Here is a 22274-nt window from a genome sequence, read left to right as displayed (position 1 = left end):
TGTGGAGGTTACTCTTTATACAGAAGGTAGTGATGACAAAGAGTATTGAGATGGGAAAAGTGGACCCAGATGTTGTGGCATATGGAGGAGGAACAAGAACCAGGGTCTAAATATCTCCTGGAGGACGGAATAATATCGTGCTCTCTAACTCATACCAAAATCTAAAACAGATTGTACTTTGTAGTCAGCAAAATGTGAATCTGGTCTCTGCCTCTTTTCTTAAAAACCTTGTAGATTTTTCATGTTGGCCCACATTTTAAATCTTAAATCTCACTTACACAGAGCTCCCAAAGAAAAAGGGCTGCATTCAGATATAGCCCCTTGGTGGCAGATTTTAAAAAGGATTGCATTCAGATATAGCTCCTTGGTGGCAGATTTTGTTCAAGGACAAAGCATCAATGCCCATTTTCCCAACAGCTTCACTTCTGTCTTAGTTATTTCAGGAAGGTCATCCACCTTACCATCAAATGGATACAGAGCAGTTGAGCTTCCTATTGGATGAGCAAGATCGTCCTCAAAATCATCAAATTCTGAGACAGGAGAAGGTTGCACCAATGGTTCCTGGCCGCTATCATCAGAATAAGTTGTGTCGGGGCTGGTTTAAGAAGAAAAGGAACAAACATTTCAAACCAATTTGGAACTCAAATCTCAGGTGTCAGCTGTGTATCAGTGGATAAGTGTCCGCGTCAGACTGCTCTGTGTTGACTACTTATTGCCCTTAGATTGACTATTATTCTGCACTCCTGGCTGGCCCCACATATTTTATCCTACGTAAATGGGAGGTTTATTGAAAATTCTGTTGCCCATGTCTTAACTAGTAGAAAATCTAGGCTGACACTACAAGTGTCTGAGGAATACTGGAGTGCTGCACTGTCTGAGATGCCACCTTTCAGGCAATGAAGCCCTATCTACCCTCTGTAGAGACTCAGCAATACTCCTGTGCCATTCTACACAACTTTGTTTTTAAGAATTCCTTTGGCCCAGCAAGTCCACACTGACCCTCCGAAGAGTATCCCACCCAAGCCCATTCCCCTCCCCTATTACTCTACATGTCCCATGACTAATGCACCTAACCTACACATCCCTGAACACTATGGTCAATTTAGCATGTCCAATTCACCCTGACCTGCACATCTTTGGATTGTGGGAGGAAACCGGAGCACCCGGAGGAAACCCACGCAGACACGGGGAGAACGTGCAAACTCCACACAGACAGTCACCCAAGGCTGGAATCGAACCTGGCTCCCTGGTGCTGTGAGGCTGCAGTGCTAACCACTGAGCCACCATGCTGCCCTAGGGCATTGATCATAGAGTCCTTACACAGAGAGCAGGCCATTGGCCCATTGAGTCCACATTGACCACCCCCCCCCCGCAAAAGGCAGGAGATTGGCACTCAGTTAAAATGTTGAGAGAGCTGATGCAGACACTATGCACCAAATGGTCTGCTTCTGCATTGTAACAATTGTGTGATTCTGTAATTACTGCAGGGGAGATGGAAACAGCATGGACTGAAGAGAGTTTGATGAGATTTGGTGAGTCTGCCCTGACACTGGTTTGGACAGCCACAGTGAGTGCAGGTACTGTCCATTCAATGGCCTAAACAAGTATAGCGTTTGCAATAAATGACTCAAGTTGCCACTGAATAAATGGAAGCCGGGAGAACTATCCAAGGGACTCACTTACCTTTCCTTATCATGCGACCCATTGTTATTCAAGGAGGGAGAACGCTCACAGTGAGCAGTGTACTGCACGAAGCTGTCATTGCGTGAAACCAATTTCGCTTCTGCATCAGCCAGCCACATCTTCAAAACAAAACCAAAGATCATTGTACCATATCGCTTGCATGTATTTAATCAAAGTACTGTGGATACTGGAGATCTGAAATAATAACAGAAAATGCTGGAAAACTCAACTGCGGAGGGAGAAACAGGGTTAATGGGGTCTAATATGACTCTTTTACTCCGAAAAATAGAAGAGTCATGAAGGACTCAAAACATTAATTACTTATCTCCCCACAGATGCTGCCAGAATTACTAGTTTCCCCAGCTTTCTCTGTTACTATCTTTTACACTTTATACTTTTCTCTCATCCTTTACTGCTACATTTCCCACCCAGTTCCCTAGCTGATTGGCATAGACCTGCCTTAGGGCAGCACGGTGGCTCAGTGGTTAACACTGCCACCTCACAGCGCCAGGGTCCCAAGTTCGATTCTAGCCTCGGGCGACAGTGTGGAGTTTGCACATTCTCCCCGTGTCTGGGTGGGTTTCCTCCAGGTGCTCCAGTTTCCTCCCACAGTCCAAAGATGTGCAGATGAGGGCAAATTGGTCATGCTAAATTGCCCATAGAGTTAGGTGCATTAGTCAGGGGTAAATATGGGGAATGGGTCTGGGTGGGTTACTCTTCGGAGGGTCAGTGTGGACTAGTTGGGCCGAAGGGTCTGTTTCCATACCAGAGGGAATCTAATCTTACTGAACCAATGTTGCTCAGGTTGTGTTTCTCTTGAAGTGGTGCATCTTCCTCACAGGTAAACTGAGAATGGAACTCCCAAAATAATCAGAAAGCCGTACTTTGATAGTGGTCTATGGGCCAAACCTCTCAGGGCTACTTTGAGGGTTAGTTTTGCCTCCTTGGAGATGAGAGATTGTTAACAGCCCAACTTCAAACCATTAATCCCGTCTCACATTTGCCAAAATATTAATTATTCCTGTTGAGATTTCTCTATCGCGGCTGATCTGAGTTGAAAACACTCCCGCTTCCCGAAACGATAAACTACAGGTTCTCACCTCGTACTTCTGAATCTCATTCCGTAGCCTCTCAATCTGTTGGTTTGTCTCCATTATTCGGGGCTCAAGGCTGATTGGATCGCCCATCTGTGGGTTCCGTTGATAGACATCTTTCATCTTATCTAATGCTTCGCTGAGAGAGCAAATCAAGGCAGAACATCAATCCTCCATTTCTATTCCTAGCCACATGTACAAAACATAAATCAAATGATGGAACCTGGATGATCCCTGGTACACACGGATTGTCTAATGAGCTAAGCATGGGACTCTACTCACTGGAGTTTAGAAGAACAAGAGGTGATCTCATTGAAACAAATCTGATTCTTAAGGGGCTTGACAGGGTCAATCTGGGAGGATGTTTCTCCTCATGGGAGAGTGTATGACCAGAAGGCACAGTCTCAGAATTTAAGGCTGAGAGGAGGAGGAATTTCTTCTCTCAGAGAGTTGAGTACCTTTGGAACTCCTTGCCACAGAGAGCTATAGGGGCATAGTCCTTGTGTATATTTAAAACTGCTTGATCAGTTGGGACATCGAGTGTTATGTGGAAAGGGCTGGAAAGGGGACGAATGAAATGTTGGATCAGCCACTTTCCTATTGAATGGTGGAGTAGGCTCAAGGGGCTGAATGGCCCCCTTGTTCCGATTTGTTATGGTCTTATAAATCCCTTCATTCTAGACATGATGGTCTGACATCGAGCTGGGGTTCTGTTCCACTATTGCCAGTTATCCTCTTGCACCTCACCCAAAACATACCAGCCTACATAGGTATGTCTTGACTGTTGGGCATTCTTATTACACCCGGTGGGTTAGCTCTTTAGTGGCATGACGCTAACAGCAGAGTGAAAAATGCAGCTGATTTTCATCAAATTCCATACTGATCCTCACCCAACCTCAGCCAAGACTGAAGAAGTCTATAATGGAGAGGGGAGGCAGTAGTCAGTCTGTCAGTATGAGCATTGGAGATGAAGTTGGGTGGCTGGTTTGGGGGGGGGGGGGGGGGGGGAGAAAGCACCCCAATTACTTCTGCTATTGTTGGACTATGAAAAGAAAGAGAATTGTTCAAAATGAGAAAGAAATAGAGAGAGAGAGAGAGAAAGAAAGAGAGAGAGAGAGAAGCAGTAATGCACCGTGTTGTGTGGCCAATACCATTGCTCATAATTCATTGAGAACTAAGCAAGCACAGCAGTAACCTGTAACAGGAGCTTCCAAATTGTTTATCCCTCGTTGGTGAAGCACGTTCATGTGACGAAATCTTAAAGATCACATATAAGAGATTAAATCCAGCTCTCTGCTAACGTTTGAGCACCTCAAATGTTGGTAAGTGTTAACATTCTGAACTGAGAGTGCATTGCTGGAAAAGCACAGCAGGTGAGGCAGCATCCGAGGAGCAGGAGAATCGAGGTTTCGGGCCAGAGCCCTTCATCAGCCCTTAAGATTCTGAACTCCCAATAAGTTAAAATCGCAAGGTGCAGTGCTTTTCACATCCGGAGATCGAAACAAAAGTGGACAAGCCAACTAATGAGCACAAATTGGAGTGAGATTCTCAGGTTTCGTCACCCGACTGGTAGTTTCCCTAGCTCTGATCTAGGGGTCCCATGTTCAAGTTCAACCTATTCTTGCGGTGTGTATTAATATCACTGGAAAGGTCACTGATTGGAGAAAAGCATCTACAACCCCCAGAGAAATAGCGCTACAGATTTTCCTAAAATACTCCCCCAGACTGTGACTCATCAACAGCGCAATGTTTTTTTGCCCTCTTTTTGTCCATCGCCATACTCGCCTGAAAACACCCAACCTCGTGTGATGTCAGAAGCTAAGCAGACTCAGGCCTGGTTAATACTCGGACGGGAGATCACCTTGCAATACCAGGTGCAGAGAAACATTGGTCACCTGTTTGTTAGGGCTTTTGACCGTAAAAGGGTCAAGTTGCTGTAATCTTCCCAGACCATTGAGCTATTCTCTCATTAGAGAGATGACTGGTGGTGGGTTTAACCAAAGGGTCACCACTCCTCAGGAGAAAAAAAGAGTCGAGAAGGCAAATCCTTCATGGTAACCTCAGCTGATAGCAAAATTGGACCCACTGTGTTGGCATCACTCTGTGTGCCAAATCAGACACATAAGGCTCCATTTGCCACATGAGTAGCCTAAACCACTACTGTTATGATAATCCTGCTCTTTAATTACGTAGCGATTCCATCATAAAACTCAAGTTAGCTGAATGTAAAAATACATAAAGTGAGAGACATGATCTTTGCTACAGGTAAAACGTCTGATTACAACTGCTGTAAATGGACCTGCAATAAATGCTTCATTCTGTGGACACAATTTACTAAGGGTTGGGCAACAGAGAGATAATTTACTTGAAATACATGCAGCAAAGAACATTATCATGTGTGACCGGTCACAGTTCAGTTTTATCACTTCTCAAATTAAAAAATCACCACAGAGATGAGAAAATAAATGAGCAATTCAGTTACACTCATCAAAACTTTACTGACCCATCTCAACGTGAGTCAATCCTGAAGTAACTGAAAGCCATCATTAATCATCACTGTTTTAGTGCTTATTTGCATTAACAGAACGAGTTGGAGATAACGTGGCCACTCCCACAACCGTAGTGTTAGCAATTGCCATCTCATGACCATTTCCTTTCAGACTTGAACCTGATCACAGACAGTTCACAGAATTACAGTTTGGAAACAGGCCCTTGGGCCTAACATGTCCACACCGACCCTCCGAACAGTAATCCACCCAGACCCATTCTCCAACCCTCTTATCCTATATTTACCCCTGACTAATGCACCTAACCCACACGTCCCTGGACACTATGGGCAATTTCCCATGGCCAATCCACCCTGACCTGCACATCTTTGGACTGTGGGAGAAAACCAGAGCATCTGGGGTAAAACCCACGCAGATGTGGGGAAAATGTGTAAACTCCACACAGACAATTGCTCGAGGCTGGAATTAAAACAGGGTCCCTGGTGCTGTGAGGCAGCAGGGCTAACCACTGAGCCACCGTGCTGCGTGATTTCTGGAGTAGGATGGTTATCTTAGGCTAAACGGTTTGGCAGTTTGGGTCTGTAATCAGTGGAGTTTACAAGAACCAGAAGCGATCTTATTGAAAAATAAAAGATTCCGAGAGTACATTTCAGGGTGGATACTGAAAGGATGTTGCCCTGTGTGGGAGATAGTAAAGTCAGCGGATAGTTTAAAAATAAAGGACCACCCACTGAAGACAGAGATAAGAAGGAATGCTTTTGTTTCAGAAGGTCACAAGTCTGTGGAACTCTCTGCTCCAGAACATTTATAAAGAGTTATAAAGACTCTTGACTGACAAACGGGTCAAAGGATATCAAGGGTAGACAGGAAGTGGAGTATCGGCCAAAGTTAGATCAGCTAATTGAATGGCACAGCAGATTTGAAGGGCTGAATGGTCTGCTGCTCCTAATTTGACCATATATACCTTCGATAGAGTGTATTCTCCTCAATTTGGAACTGAGGCACACAAGACAGTCCCTCGGTTCAATCGCTGATCTGTGTGGATTTTAGCAAACGGTTAGAGAACTGTTCTGTCTCTTCATGCTATTGATCAGAGAAGACATGGACTTGATTCAGTCCCCCATCAAGACAAAAAGAAATGAAGAAGTTAGCTATGTAGTCTGCAAGAAAATGCAACAGATAAATTCAAAACTGTCCAATTCTAATCTGGATGAGGCAGTACCCTATGTGATTTCAAAACTGCACAAGTGAACAATCGGGATTACAACCACTAAAAGAGCCGTTCAAATCACACGGAGGAAACAAAATTGGGTTCCACTTTGCATCTGCTCCGATTATGTCAGCATCACAGACTAATATTCATATTCCACCACCTCCTGAGGAAGCTGGAGGTGACATAGCAATGTCACGAGGCTAGCAATCCAGACATAGGCTCGTGCTCTGGGGACATGGTCTCGATTCCTATCGTGACGGCTGGTGGAATTTCCATTCAATTAGTACAATCTGGAATGCAAAATTAGTCTCAGTTATGGTTACCATGGAAACCATCATCAGTTGCTCTAAGAACACGTTTGGTTCACTGATGTCCTTGAAGGAAGAAAGTGTGCTGTTCTTACCTACAGCCCACAGCAATATGGGTGACTCTAAAAATGCCCACCGAAATGGCCCTGGTGAGCCGCTCTGCTCATGGGCAACAAATTCTGGCCTTGCCAGTGTTGCCCACAACCCACGAAGGAATAAAAATAATTAAAACTATGTGCTGAAATGGAGGTCCTGAAAATGAAAATTTTAAAATCGAGAAGTTGTGGTCTTGAAGATTTCAAGTGTTGGGGCTGTGATTCTCTCCTTTGGCAGCTTATGGGATTGCTTTTGTGAAGAACAATTGTTGGTTTACTTGGAAACAAATGGCCTTTTGTAGTTAGCGCAAATTTGCATTTTTTTGTCACTGCTGGAAGGCAGCGGGAAGCAGTTTCTGCTGCTTTCCTGAAGCCCCAATACACCATTTGCAGAATTTACCTCTGGTCCACTTGTTTCTGCAGCTCCTTGTTCAGATCTTCAATTTTCTGCTGAAGTTTTTTTCGACGCTGCTCAGGGGGTAGGTGACTAAAGTCCTCAGATACAATGAGCTGTGAGGAACAAACCTGGGTTAGTGAGTGATCACGTCATACAAGGTTGCTACAAAGTACAGCAACAAAAACAGGAGTTCTCTCCCCCCCACGCACCCCCCCCCCCCCCCACGCACCCCCCCCCCCCCCCCCCCACACCCACCACCACCACCACCACCACCATATTCCCAAAAGCCAACATGATTTGGTTATAGGGAAAAGATCGAGTTACTTCCTAGTAGGAGGCCATTCAGTCTACTGCATCCATGTGAATTCACTCCAGCAGTAACTCAGCAAGTGCCACTTCCTGAAACTACCCATTGCTTTGCAAATCCTCTCTTCAGGCACTTGTCCAACTGCCTTCTGAAAGCTACGATTGTATTTGCCCCAGTCCCACTCCCAGGCCATGCATTCCACACTCCGAGCAGAGCAAAGAAAGTTTCTCTTATCACTTCTTTTTGGAAATCATTTTTAAAAATTTCTTCACCCTTCTCCGAATGCATAGTATTTCTGCCCCACTCTATCCGGACTCTTCATAATTTTGAGCACGACAACTAAATTGCCTCTCAACTTTTTTTTAAGATTTAGACTAGATTCCTTACAGTATGGAAACAGGCCCTTCAGCCCAACAAGTCCACACCGATCCTCCAAAGAGTAACCCACCCAGACCCATTCCCCTACATTTATCTTTGACTAATGCACCTAACACTATAGGCAATTTAGTATGGCCAATTCACCTGACCTGCACATCTTTGGATTGTGGGAGGAAGCTGGAGGAAACCCAGACAATGTGCAAACTCCACACAGATGGGCACTCGGGGGCAGGAATCAAACTCGGGTCCCTGACGCTGTGAGGCAGCAGTGCTAACCACTGAACCACCGTGCTGCCCAATCATTCCAGGGAACTGGAGATCCTTCCCCCTGTAACTCTGAAGTTGTTTCTGTACACAACACTTTATCTGAGGCCAAACTTGAGTTTTAACAAAAGTTTAAAACGCTTTTATCTGGTTGAATCCTGTCACACTGTTTGATTTAAACACTATTTTCTTTTGCTCAGGTTAACTCTGGCCAAAACAGGCTAACTTCATTATTTAATCCTCATGGTTACCACAGATATTTTTTCCTGAAAATTAGCATCAGTCAGCAATAAAAAAAAAACGTTTGAACCTCCCATTGCAATGCTGCTCGCAGAGCACTAATAAATTTTCAAAGCAGCAACTTTCTCGAACCACCTTCAACACATCAGGTCTGAGAACAGCCCGTGCTTTAGGAAACTTTTACCTACCGAACACGAGTCAAGGCTCAAGGGGCAGAAAGGCCAAATGCTGCCCCTAATTTGTAAGCACATCTGGGACAGAGAGGAACTTGGGTCAGAGGAACAAGCAGCTCATGGGAGTTACAGGCTGAAGGATGGTTCAGTGACAGTACAAGGGAAACCACAGAAAAGCCTGGGGGACACTGGGGGACAGTGGGTCAGTGTAGGTGAGACAGGACTGGCTGCCAGGTTGATAAGACTCAAGGTAAGCAGAGAAACAACACCTCATCTTCTGCCGAAGGTACAGCACAGCCCTCAGGACTTAACTCTGAGCTAAACAATTTTAAAAAGTGAATGGCTTCCTCCATGGTCATTACCTAACCCCATGCCCCAGACCCTGTTCTGTATTGAGATCTATCAGCACAGCCAACCCATTTTCAATGTTCACATTTCCCGATAGCACCCATTCCGCATCTTTCTCTTTCTTCTAGCTTTTCTGTGCATTTCCTTTTATTTGTCCCTCCCTACGTACCATCTCCATCCATTCAACCACTCCCACCCCACCACTGCCCCTTTTCGAACTCCACACATCAGCGTAAAGCACCATTTCCCAGCTGCTTTCAGTTCAGACCAAGGGTCAATGGAGTGGAGATGTTAACTTGTTTTTTTTTTCCTCCCCACAGAAACCTGCTGAGTTTCTCCAGCACAATGTTTTTGTTTCAGATTCTTTGTTTTATTATCGAAAGGCAGGATGGCAGAGCTGGACTCCATGGAGGGTGGAGCATGAGACAGCAGTTATGAGTGTTTTCAACCACGGGAGATTGTGGGTCAGTCCTATCCCAATACCTCTGCCCTTCACAGGAGGAGAACAGATGTGCATCCAGTGAGAGACTTTAACCAAATCACTAGGGACCTGTAAGCAGACCACACGACTGGGTCCCAGCTCCAGACTGATCTGAAATAATCTGTGGCTATGTCAAGAAAACACAAGAGAAACATCCTGACTATAAGAAAGCAGGTGTCCAGCTGCAGGAAGGCTCAGGATAAAGAGGCCCTCACTGAAGGAAATGAAAGCATATTGAAATATTTTAGTTGCTGCACCACAACTAAGTGTTGTACAGTGAATATTGCTAATACAAAAATACTTTTGGCACAGTCAGCAATTTCGGGTCCAGTGAAAGGGCACAGAAAGGATTTACAAGGATGTTGCCAGGGTTGAAGGGTTTGAGCTATGGGGAGAGGCTGAATAGGCTGGGGCTGTTTTCCCCAGAGCATCAGAGGCTGAGGGGTGACCTTAGAGAGGTTTATAAAATCATGAGGGGCATAGATAGGGTAAATAGACAAAGTCTTTTCCCTGAAATAGGGGAGTCCAGAACTAGAGGGGATAGGTTTAGGGTAAGAGGGGAAAGATATAAAAAGAGACCTACGGGGCAATTCTTTCACACAGAGGTTAGTACGTGCATGGAATGAGCTGCCAGAGGGAGTGCCAAGAGAATGGTGCTGGAAAAGCACAGCTGGTCAGGCAGCATCTGAGGAGCAGGAAAATCAACTTTCGGGCAAAAGCGCTTCATCATTCCTGCTGAAGGGCTTTTGCCTGAAAGCCGTTCCCCATGCTCCTCGGATACTGCCTTACCAGCTGTGCTTTTCCAGCACCACATTCTTGGCTCTAATCTCCAGAATCTGCAGTCCTCACTTTCACCTGCCAGAGGAAGTGGTGGAGGCTGGTACAGTTGCAACATTTAAAAGGCATCTGGATGGGTATATGAATAGGAAGGGTTTAGAGGGATATGGGCCGGGCGCTGGCAAGTGGAACTAGATTGGGTTGGGATATCTGGTTGGCATGGACAAGGTGGACCGAAGGGCCGGTTTCTGTGCTGTACATCTCGATGACTCCATGACCCTTCATCAGAACACTGGATCCAAAACATTGACTGTTTTATGTCCACATTTGCTACCACATCTGTGTTTCTCCAGCAAATTTGTTTTTTGTTGGATTTCCACTATCCACAGTGGAATAACTCCACAGACACCACTATCCTGTCACCAAGTCACCCTTCATTTACATGTGGAGAGTCCTTGACACTAATCCAGCTCCCTCAGAGCCAGCTGTCCGAGTGAACAGAACCCCTGACCCTCCTGTTTATATCTGTCAGCCAGGGCTCCCTGATTGGACCAGGTTCTGGATTAGTGGTGCTGGAAAAGCATAGCAGTTCAGGCAGCATCTGAGGAGCAGTAAAATCAACGTTTCGGGCAAAAGCCAGTCCAGTCAGGGAACTCATTCTGTAAGGTACACCTGGCTGACCTCGTTACTATGGTTTTATTTTTGTGACAGAATTGCTTGGCTGTGGCATACTTATCTTGACTCCTGTCCCTCAATGCCAGTCTCTCCCTGGAAGATTTCAACAAGATTTGCCCCATTTTTTTGTGAATAGTTTGGCTAATAAAGATAACTACAGCAAGCTCAAGCGGTCATCAAAGTCCTATTGATCAACACTGCCGCAAATGGGGACGTCATCTTTCTGACTGTTTCCGCAGCTGAGTGGCTGGGACTGGGCTGGGGCTGAGGGAGAGGATGGGAGTGTGGCAGAATCAGATAACTCCAAAGTGAAAGCCAGCAATCTTAGTGATTGAAGAAACAAGTATCTGAAGTTCGGGCGAAGAGAGTTTCCCCAGCAATTTCTGTTTTTGTTTAAGACTAGCCTGACATTGATTCTGCTTTGGGTTTTCTTTGGTGAAAGGGAAGTCTCACAACCGGGCAGCAGGGGGTGCCATTTTAAGGTTGATGCCCAGGTCAGATGAGGAACTGCAGGATCCATCATTCCCTGTCTGGAAGTGTTGCAGGATGGTAAACACACACAAAATACCTCCCACAAGCTCAAGGCAAGAAATGACAGTACAATGGTCTCGAGTGTAGGAAAGAGTTTTGTGTTTCTCACTGGATTTCAGCAGTGACGGCAACACTTGTGTTTACAAGTCTTTCAATCAGAGGACAGGCTAATCTAATCCACACACCGAGAAGAATTAGGGTAAACAATAGCTTGCCTAAAATGAAATATTTCCTCATTTCTCTTACGTGTTTTCTTCTGCGTACCTCGAACCTGTGCTGGAGGGCAGCATTCCCTGTACCAAACTAGCTCCTGTACTTGAAGTCACTGGTGGTGGACAACAATTGCCAACACAGCCCAGGCCAATCTGCCTGCCCCAGCCATGCTTGCTCACAATCGATTGGCCAACTCTCACTTAGTGCTCTGCTATAGCAGAGGCATTCTGAGATCTCACACACCCACAACACTGCGTTGAATCACGGACTGGCACAGCACAGGTAGAGGCCATTCAGCCCACCCTGCCTGTACTAGCTCTTTGAAAGCACTCTCCAATAGACTCGCTCTTCTTGCTCTTTTCCCACTGGCCCCGTATAGTTGTTCTCTTCCCCCGTCAAACACTTAGCCAACTTCCTTTCCAAAGTTACGACTGGGTCTGGTTCAGTCTCCATTTCAGGCAGCACATTCCAAATCAATGCAACTCACTGCATTAGAAAAAAAATTCTCAACTTCTCTCGGCTGTGCCTGCCAATGACACTAATAAATCCTCGTGTCACTGAGCCTCTGCCATTGAGAACAGTTTCTCCTTAGTTTGTCGATCAGAATCTTCCAAAGTTTTGTAAACCTTTTATCGATCCTGAACCACCTCTGCTCCAGAGGAGATCAATGTCAATTTTCATCGTGCTTCATGATACACCTGAGGACTCACCCCAATACTAATCTCTTAGAAATTCCCTCTGTACTCTCTGCCAGACCTTGGCATTCTTCCTGAAGTATCCAGAATTGGATACAACCTTCTAGCAGAGGCCTGACCCTGTGATTCACTAAATTTTGGCAGAACCACTTTGTTGTTGTACTCAGTGTTTATGAAACCAAGTGTCTGAGAACTCTAGCTCACAGGGCAATTTGAAACCTGCCAATCGACAGAATGTTCCTCCCCCGAAATGTCACCAACTTGTTTTGCTTCAAAATTTGTTATCTTTCCTTCTTGGTGGATCGCAATCCAGTTGTTTGCGACCACAGTGCACCATCTGGCAGGAAACGGGTGGCACAAATAGAATAGCATCATGCTCTTCCTCATGGTCCTAGTGCCTGACTACAAACTATGACACAGCTCGCTAATTACAGACATAGAAAATAGGAACAGGAAGCAGGCCAATCCACCCAGCTCCGCCTCCAACAACAAAGAAGTGCAGATGTTGAAGACGTGAAACAAAAATAGGAATTGCTGGAGAAACCCGGCAGGTCTGGCAGCACCTCACAGAGAAGAATTCCTACAGTGTGTAAACAGGCCATTTGGCCCACCAAGTCCACAGTGACCCTCAGAAGAGCATCCCACCCAGACCCATTTCCCTCCCCTATTACTCTACATTTCCCCTGACTGATGCACCTAACCTACACATCCCTGAACACTATGGGACAATTTAGCATGGCCAATCCACCCTAACCTGCACATCTTTGGACTGTGGGAGGAAACCGGAGCACCTGGAGGAAACCCACGCAGACACAGGGAGAATGTGGAAACTCCAAACAGACAGTTGCCTGAGGCTGGAATCAAACCTGGGACCCTGGTGCTGTGAGGCAGCAGTGCTAACCACTGAGCCACCGTGCCACCCCAGGAGAGAAAGCAGAGTTAACACGGAGTCCAGTGACTCTTATTCAGAGCTGGACTTGAAACGTTAACTGTTTCTCTCTCCACAGATCCTACCAGACCTGCTCAGTTTCTCCAGAAAGTTTTGATCCAACTCAATTCCCTGTACCCTGCTTTCTTCCCTTTGATGCCTTTGGTCCCAAGAACTATAGTTAAGTCATTCTTGAAAACATTCAGTGCTTCAGCCTCAAACGTTTTCTGCGGTAAGGGGTTATTTTTACCAGCTCGATGACTGAAACTGTCTTCGGTTTCTCTCCTCACCCTCCCTGGGTGCTTTCAATATTTGCGAGCACAGCTGATCCAAACAGTCAGCCCATTTACTGCCCCACTCCAAACAAGGTTCCATGTCCAGCTAGCCTGCACACCCCTGGCTACTATGGGAAACTTAGCTTGGTCAATCCATCCTAACCTGCACAGATTTGGACTGTGGAAGGAAGCCAGAGCACCCAGAGGAAACCCACTCAGACATGGGGGAGAACGCGCCAACTCCACACAGTCACCATGAGGATGGAATTGAACCCGGGTCCCTGGCGCTGTGAGGCAGCAGTGCTAACCATTGAGCCATCGTGCCATCCTAAATTAAGTCGGTCTTCATCCCTCAGCACCCTTTCAAACAAAACAAAGGGTATCAGCCTCCACTGTGGAAATTCCAACTGAATCTTCATGTTTGTGGGTTCCCAGCATTTTGCTAGGCACTGCGGGCAAAGGGAATTTAGGAGAGGAAAGATTACCAATTTTTCATATGCTTTCTGCGAGATGTTACTCCACAATTGCCAGTCTATTTATCTCCTGATCAACCTCACCAAAACCACTACTTTGACAGACAAGGGCACGTCAGTGGTTTTGTTCCGTCCCTGTATCCCAATTTTGACTTGAAATGGCTTTTTATAAAAGTAATCCAACGATCGCATAAATGAGGCTCACAGAGTTTATCGCACTTGTACAAAATAGCGACGGGTGTACACAGAATTTCAATGTTCTGAACCCATCTCCTTATCCACGTATGAAATCCTTTCCTGACCTAACTAGAAACCAATGAGAGGTATTCCAAGAACTAACTCCAGGAGGAATTTATTAATTTTAGACGATTATTTTTCAAATTAAGAATTGCAAAGGAATTTATTTTCATCATGGAAATGTGGAAAGGAGGGAAGATAGAAAAGTGGAATTCAATACAACTAAATATTAACTCAGAAACAAAAACAGAACTTGCTAAAAAAGCTCAGCAGGCCTGGCAGCATCTGTGCAGGGAAGTTAGAGTTAAACGCATTTGAGGCAAACTGGAAAGAGTTTTAGGATAAGGGGTAGCAGATTTAAAACAGAGATGAGAAATTACTTCACTCAAAGGGTGGTGAATCTGTGGAGTTCACTACCACAGACTGTGGTGGTTGCTGGGATTTTGCGTTAACTTTAATGGATGAGATAGATTAATTAGTAATGGGTGAAAGGGTTAGAGAGAGCTGAAAGGAGATTGGGGTTGAGGGCGAGATGCATTAGCCACGATTGTATTAAATGGTGGAACAGGCTCGAGAGAAGGAATTTCCAGCTCCTAGTTCTTCTGAGGTTCTGTAGAAAGGCCAATAATTGACAGTGTGACATCAGCTGATTCTCCAACTTAGTGGGCTATGTTATGTGAAAAATGTCTACCTTATCTTTCAGAAATCAGATAAAACTACATACTTAGATCCTGAAAGTACTTGTGTTGTCTTTTGGATTAAACCATATAGTTAAGGATGTCAGAAACGTAAATGAAACGGTTAGGCAACATGGCGATCAAACTGAAAAACAGAAAACTACAAAGGATTATCTAAATAAAGAGAAAACCAGCGAAATTCCTGTTAGTCAAAACAAGACAGGCTGGTTAGTTTCTGAATGATGATAAAACAAACTTGCTCAATATTATCATGCAACCAGGTAGCGCTATTGTGACCTTTAAAATCTTTTCCTGATATTTGATTCTATTAAAGTGGGTGCTCCAGTTAGCAATACATTTGGGAATATATTTATTGGCCGAGTCTGACATAATCAGGGTAGTGGTTTGTAATGCCTTCCCAGGATAGAACAGCCTGTGCAGTAACTATCAAGTTACAACAGTGTCTCTATTGACAAAACATAATGTAGATCAACTACTTGACAAATACATACAAGATGATATTTATTCAGTCGACTGGGAATGACAGGGAATATGGTGATGTATTAGTAATGTCACTAGACTCTCCACATATCATTCATGCACATGTTAGGAGTTCTAATATGTGGCAAACGGACATTACTGGGATTTGGGATTCACAGGTGTGTGTGTGTCGTGTGTGTATGTGTACGTGTGTGTATGTGTACGTGTGTGTATGTGTACGTGTGTGTATGTGTACGTGTGTGTACATGTACGTGTGTGTACGTGTACGTGTGTGTATGTGTACGTGTGTGTATGTGTACGTGTGTGTATGTGTTGCTGTATTCTCTCACCTGGAAGTCAGAGTCTAATTCCTTTACCCTCCCATCCTTCAGCTTGAAGGTGGAATGTTCTGAATTCTGGAATTTCCAATTTGCATTCACTCAATGACATGGCTAACTGAAAATCAAGCTCTTCTGATCTGGGTCAGGGTTAAAAGCAGCCGTTCTCCAACCCTCTTGCACCTTCCTTCCCTAGTCTTCAGTGCTGTGTTGACCTTAGCGACCAAAGTCGTGCTTGCCAATCTGTTACACTCGGATACGATAATCTGCCTTTCTCTATCACTCCTGCATTCATATTGCCCCGGAGCTCTTCTCCCTTTCCTCTAACCAAATGCAAGAAACGTAATTGAAGGTCCTTTTTTGTAACTTGGAAGGGAAATCTTACAAATTCCCCAAAGAGTGTAAAGCAGTCATCAGCCCCGACAAAAGTCAGCATTAAAAGTCAGGCCAAAAGGCTTCTCAGCTTCCCATTCAAGGTGACACCTTCAGCATGCGAGTATTTGAAAGGAAACCAACTTACCCCCCTCCGTAAGCTTTGGAAAGAAGGGATCCTGGGTTTCACTGTCTTTATCTCGTTCAGACAGTAAGACAGCGGATCCCTGGTGAACTTGGGGGACGGGTGCCCATTAGCGAAAGACGAGGGGTAAAAGTTCAAAGGTGAGAAGGGGAGGGGTGGAAGCTGTTAATGTAAAGGGGAGAAATCAACCCATGGTGTAAAACAACAGAAGGGAGAAAGAAAGGGAGGACAAACAGCAAGGTCCAATGCAGCTCTTGAAAAGTCCTTCAGCCATTCAGTTACTAAACCAAGGCAGGCACAATTCCTTTGGAGTTCACCTCCACAGTGTCTCTTCCACACCTTCACTTCCAGCAATGATGCAATCACAGTCCTAGTGAGGTGAGCCCCCACCTCCTGGTCCTACCCCTGTTCCCACTTCCCTTCCCTGACGGACAGGCAAAGTTAGCACAAGCTTTGCAACTTTATCAGATTGCGACAATCGCTCACACGGCCTCATGATTGAGAGTTTATTTTGGGGTGGGGGGGGGGGGGTGTGTGGGGATATAGGGATTGTCACCCCATTGAAGCAGAAACTCAAAATCCAGCGTCGTTGGGCAATCTTTGTGGCAACTTTTACATGAAGCTCAACTTGGCATCTTCACCCTGACCTGAGAAAGACTCCAGGGGCCCCAGCGACGTCGCTGACTCTCAACTGCACTCTGAAAACACCTTAGCAAACCATTCACATAACTTCAACCAAACAAACAGTCTGCAGTTCAAGGTAGCTCATCCCACTAGTTTCTCGGGGTAACTAGGCACGGGCAATAAACGCAGGCCCAGAATGAATATCGATGAAAAACTGTCCACAAACTCACCCCGGGCTTCAACACACCTTTCCCTGAGTATGCAGGGTTTATGGGGGATATTTGACATATGGAGCCAACTGGGTAAATTAGCCATGACAGCAGTGTAACAGAAAGCACAGCAACCTTCATTAACCAGACAGAAACAAATTTTGTCAAGTGCTGCCTTGGATTACAGTGTCTGCTCAATATCTGAGACTCTCCCTAGAAATATACCTTTTGATTTCGTATAGCTCTCATTTTTCTCGCAAAAGATGTTGATTCTTGCTGGGCAGGAGACTATTTCCATGTCCTTATGCTCAGATATTCATTCTCCACAAGCAGCAGATATCTAAATTTAGACAAATTACCAATCCCACAATGGCCATTGTTGTTGATCTGAAATCTGTTCTCTCCAACACACTGGCATTTTCCAGGCGGGCAAACTGCATAAGACTGGTTGCCTCAGTGATGTTAAGAGAATTGCAATCCCCCTGCCTTTCCCAAACTCAGTATTGCCCAGGAACCAGGTTTAGGGCTGAAAATAACCTGTTGAAAATCCAGCTGAAGAGACTAATTTTTCTTTTATTTTTGTGAAATACAGAAGAAAATCTAGAGAACTCCTTCTTGACTTTCCATTCCACAAACAGTAGCACTTGAATCAAACTCATCAGGCTAGACGCTGTTCAAGAGCTGCTTAGAATAACACTGTGATAAATCCATAATCTCATGCACAAACTTAAAAAATGTCAGAGTTAAATGCTGCAAAGTGAGGATTAAGTAGGGAAAGTTGTCAGACCAAATTCATTCGGATTTCCCATCCAGCCTCATGTTGCAAAACTCTTTAACCAAGTTTTTGGGACTCATGTTGGATTAGGGATAGGACCAGGGTCAACAGTTACCAAGTCACTTAAGATTGTCATCAGAAACTGTCAGATCAAATCCACAGATGATTAAAATTGATGGTGGGAAACCTCAAAGCAAATTTGTGTATTTGTACAAATCAAACCCCTGAGCACATTTAAAAGCATAAAGCTGTTCCAAAAGAGGTACCAAAAAAGATACAAATATCTATGGACTATTACTAGTACGTAATGATCTTCACAATGGCATCTGCCCTTGTACAGGTCATGGGTGTCTTTCAATCCACCATGATCGAAATGAATGGTGCAATGGGTTTGAAGGGCTGAATGGCCTGTTTCCAAGTTAATTTTTTATGGCTCTCCCTGGGCATTGGGTGGGATATTTGGGTCAGGTAATGTTCTCATGTCAACCCCCTGGGCCCTGTGTTGCTCATGTGAAGACTCTGATTCAATGAACTTCTCTATTTCCTTCACCACACCCCAGCCTCTCCCAAATGGGTTCAGGCGTAGGAAACGTTCATATAAAAAAAAAGTCTGGCTCATCACAATGTTGAGGCCACACCAGTATCAGGGTTTCCCTGCGTTTGGCATTAAGCACAGTTCTATGGCCCAATGTTGTTCTCTTGGCCGGAAAGAGCAGGGTACGAAATCATTCATGAAGTTGGTCACGCTTTTAAAAATGAAGTGAAAGGCTGAAGATAAGGAAGCATTTCACAGCCCACAATCCTGTGCTGCAGCTCAGCCGATTCAAGTCAAACACGATGAAGGGTGCAACAATTACAGGAAGCACTTAGCACTCATGGACTTTTGACACTCAGATTTAGAAAACCATCCCCCATCCAAATGCAAATGTACAATCTATTTCCTCCTCTCGTCTCACTGGTGCTGAAGGTTACAGCTGCGTTAGTCAAGCCATGTCTTCGGTGCCCTCTTGGTCTCTTGTGACAATGCCACAACTAGCTATGAGCAGCCTTTGCCCAACCAGGTCCTCTGAGGACTTAAAGAAAAAGGTTCAAATTTTACCAAGAAGGAACTGGACAGAGACTGGGAGCAAGAATCCAGATGGTATTGTTCCCCACAACCATTACAGGCCATCTAGCTCAAGAGAACCACAGCCAATTTCAACACTGAGGGTTACAGGAGTTCATTACCAAGGGTATTTTGGAAAAGATAGGTCTGGTCTACTTGGAGCAGGGAGGTGGACAGAGAAAGAAGAAAGCTGTTTTGTTACTACCCCAGAGAACATAGATCCAAAACACTATCAGCAAAACGTCTAAAAGCAGGCTGATGAGAAATCCAGGAGCATCAGAGAGCTATCAGGATCTGGTATGCTTTAACTGAAATGGTGGTGGACTTGATAAATAATTAAAGGGAGTTGGACAGATTCTTGAGGATGTGGCGTTTGCCAGGGTTAAAGGGCAAAGGGAAGGGGACTAAGTGCAACTCTTTTAAAGAGCCATTAACTGACACGATGGGCTGAAGGTAGTTGGCTTGTGTTGTAAACTCCCATGACCTAACCTGTTGTGGAAATTCAGTATTATGGATTGGGCTCAGCACATTTTCACCTACATGGTATATTTACTATCCAAACACCTGCAGAGTGCTCAGGTGTAGCTGTTTCACCTACTTGAGTCATTCGCTCGACAGGAGACGGATATTTATCGGTTCCTGGAAATTACTCAACAGTACAGCTTTATTCATGACAGAAGCCTTGGTCCAGCAACTGTGAAGTGAAAAGCAAAGTGCCAGGTACAAGTGGCAAGCTAGGCTGTGAAACTCAGTCACCTGGCACACTCCGAGATCCCGTCGGGATCAACTGTCCTGGTTTTGATGGGACTGGGGGTGGGTGGAAAGGATACAGGTGGAAGAGAGTGGGTATTCGAAATTGCCAAACTGCACCCGGCCCTGTTAACTCACCCACATTCCCATTTCTCAATCTAAATGTATGGAAGCTATAAAAGCTGAGACTGACAGAGAAACATTTAAATAACGCACAGTGAAAAATCTGTGAGGTGTAAATTGAAGAGGGCAAAGCATAGATTGCTGCTAAAGATTTGGGTTGTTTGCACTGGAGATGTTCTGTAACTCTCTTCTCTCAGTTTTGTGCTCGTTTTCCATTAGTCCAGTAAATGTTGCAACTGGAAGTAACTCATGCCCCGTGCATTAAATCCACAACGAGGGGAAGAATCTTCAGAAAATCACTAACTGAACCACCCATGTTGAGAAAGCAAAGATTATTGCCAAATCCCAGTTTGAGAGCAATGCCACTTCGGCTGCTGAAGGAAGTGAGAGTATTTTATTTATTATTTCTTCTCATTTATTCCTTCCTCTACTGGAGACATAAATTCTAAAGATGTCACTCTGACAGCACCTGTCCTGGCGTGAGTTTGGACAGTGGCTATTCACAGGCTATTGAGCCCGAGGGTCAGGAGCTGGTGGATAAACTGTAATTCTTACTTTGGTCAGAGGGAATATGAAGACCAACCGGGAACTCACCAAGCTTGGATTAAACCAGTGATCTCTCTCATCTTTCACAACGCAATACCGCACTGACATTTATCATCTTTCAACTCATTCTATACCTGCTGGCCGTCAGAGAAACACACAAACCTCCCTCCACTGGGGGGCTGGATGGGTGATTAACAGGGCAAGCCATTGCAAACCTATCCTCTTGCTACAATGGACTCAAGAATATTGCTAATCGTTGCACCCTTCTTTCTCAGAGTTCAAAGAGACATTCCATGCGCTCCGACATGGTCATTGTTGAGTTAGACCACTACATGCCAAATGTTCCATTGGTGCCCATTAAAGCTGGTTAGATTGCATGCATGCTGAATGCCCAAGGAGCAGTATTACGGCTACTTCACAAAGCTTTTGTATTGTTTGGTCGGTGAAGGGTTTGGTTGGGGAGAGTGGTTGCACAAAGAGAAGATTAAAAGATTATTTGATATCGCGGTCCACAACCCACTGCAAGAAAAAAAATGAACAGTTATTGCAGCAACAAGGTCACATCATCAAAGAAAATGGAAAACGAATGAAGATTCAACCAGGAAGAATAAGCCTGGATAGAAGGAAAAGGAAGATTTGCATTTCTATCAAATGAGGGAAACCTCAGGAGATGCCAAAGTGCTCAACAGGTCAGGCCAGTGATGAGGGTACAACGACTACTGATACCCCTGGGATAAGGCAGCAGGGGTATGTGGGGGAAAACCCCAGCATTTTCACTCCTCAGCAGGTGGACATATGGTAAGGACAGTGTCCAGCAGTGTCAGCTCTCTGGATACTAGACTGCCAAGTCTCCCCAATGGCAAGTGGTCACCTCGAGGAGGGATGGACAGAGCCTGTTGTGTTTTACAAGGACTGAAAGAAGGAGACAGCGTGAGACTAGTCTTCCGTCAGTCAATTAGAAAGCTGCGTTGGAACATCAGCAGGAACACCAACCTGCCCTTTTTGATGAAACATTGCCGCCTGGAGTTAACAGAAGAGAGAGCTGCAGAAATACTGACCAACAATAGCTGGCTCCATCCCTCAAGATTTACAAACTAAGTAGAGGAGGACACCCCGTGAAGGTAACATCGACCACTGCTGGCAAGCTGAGCTCCTGAGGAGGGGCTATGGTCTCGTTGGCTCGGGCAGTTCAGCAGGAACCCATCTATTTGACCAAACCTTAGCTGTCTACCTATGGTTGGTCAGGTATGGAGTTGGACAGGGTGCACGAGGCAGGCATGAGGGCCTGGTCGCACCCAGGTGAAGTGGGCACATGCTCCCCAGGAAGCCTCAATGACCAAGCTGCTGCCCAAAACTCATTTGGCTTGCAGTCAAAAATATCATCTCCTGCAATATGTTACAATATTAAAGGTGCTAGATAAATGCAAGGGTTTTCTGTTGTCAACTCCTAGAAAATGGCAGGAGTAGGCCTTTCGGCCCTTCAAGCCTGACCACCATTTCATACAATCAAGGCTGATCATCCAACTCAGTCTCCTGTTCCTTACACCCCATACCTTTTGGTCCCTTTAGCCCCAAGAATTCTATCTGAATCCTTCTTTAAAACGTTTGATGTTCTGGCTTCAATAGCTTTCTGTGACAGCTTCACCAGGTTCTGGGTAAAGTAATTTCTCCTCATCTCAGTCTTAAAATGTCCAACCCTGTATCCTTAGATAGTGATGCTGGTCCTGAACTCCTCTGGTCATGAGAAACATCCTTCCAGAATATACCCCAGCCCTGTTTGAATTTTATAGATCTGCATGTGATTCCCCCCAGCTGATTCTTCCCAACTCCAGTCAATG

At 45.1% G+C, this 22274-nt stretch overlaps 1 protein-coding gene across 1 annotated transcript in view; it reads right to left on the bottom strand.

Annotated features, from left to right (window-relative positions):
* trip10a (thyroid hormone receptor interactor 10a) overlaps positions 1-22274 on the bottom strand; it is a 50088-nt gene that overhangs the window by 9092 nt on the left and 18722 nt on the right. The window contains exons 10-14 of the mRNA XM_087983174.1: positions 16308-16466; positions 7301-7410; positions 2784-2916; positions 1684-1802; positions 462-595 (exon numbers count right to left, since the gene is read on the bottom strand). Coding sequence (XP_087839300.1) covers positions 462-595; positions 1684-1802; positions 2784-2916; positions 7301-7410; positions 16308-16466 — 655 coding nt within the window. The remainder of the gene's footprint in view (positions 1-461; positions 596-1683; positions 1803-2783; positions 2917-7300; positions 7411-16307; positions 16467-22274) is intronic.

Source organism: Chiloscyllium plagiosum, unplaced genomic scaffold (assembly GCF_037043375.1).
Source record: "Chiloscyllium plagiosum isolate Xiang-an unplaced genomic scaffold, Cpla_swu_hap1 HiC_scaffold_45, whole genome shotgun sequence".
NCBI lineage: Eukaryota > Metazoa > Chordata > Chondrichthyes > Orectolobiformes > Hemiscylliidae > Chiloscyllium > Chiloscyllium plagiosum.
The sequence above is the reverse complement of the archived record's forward strand: the minus strand, read 5'-3'. Positions and strand labels throughout refer to the sequence as shown.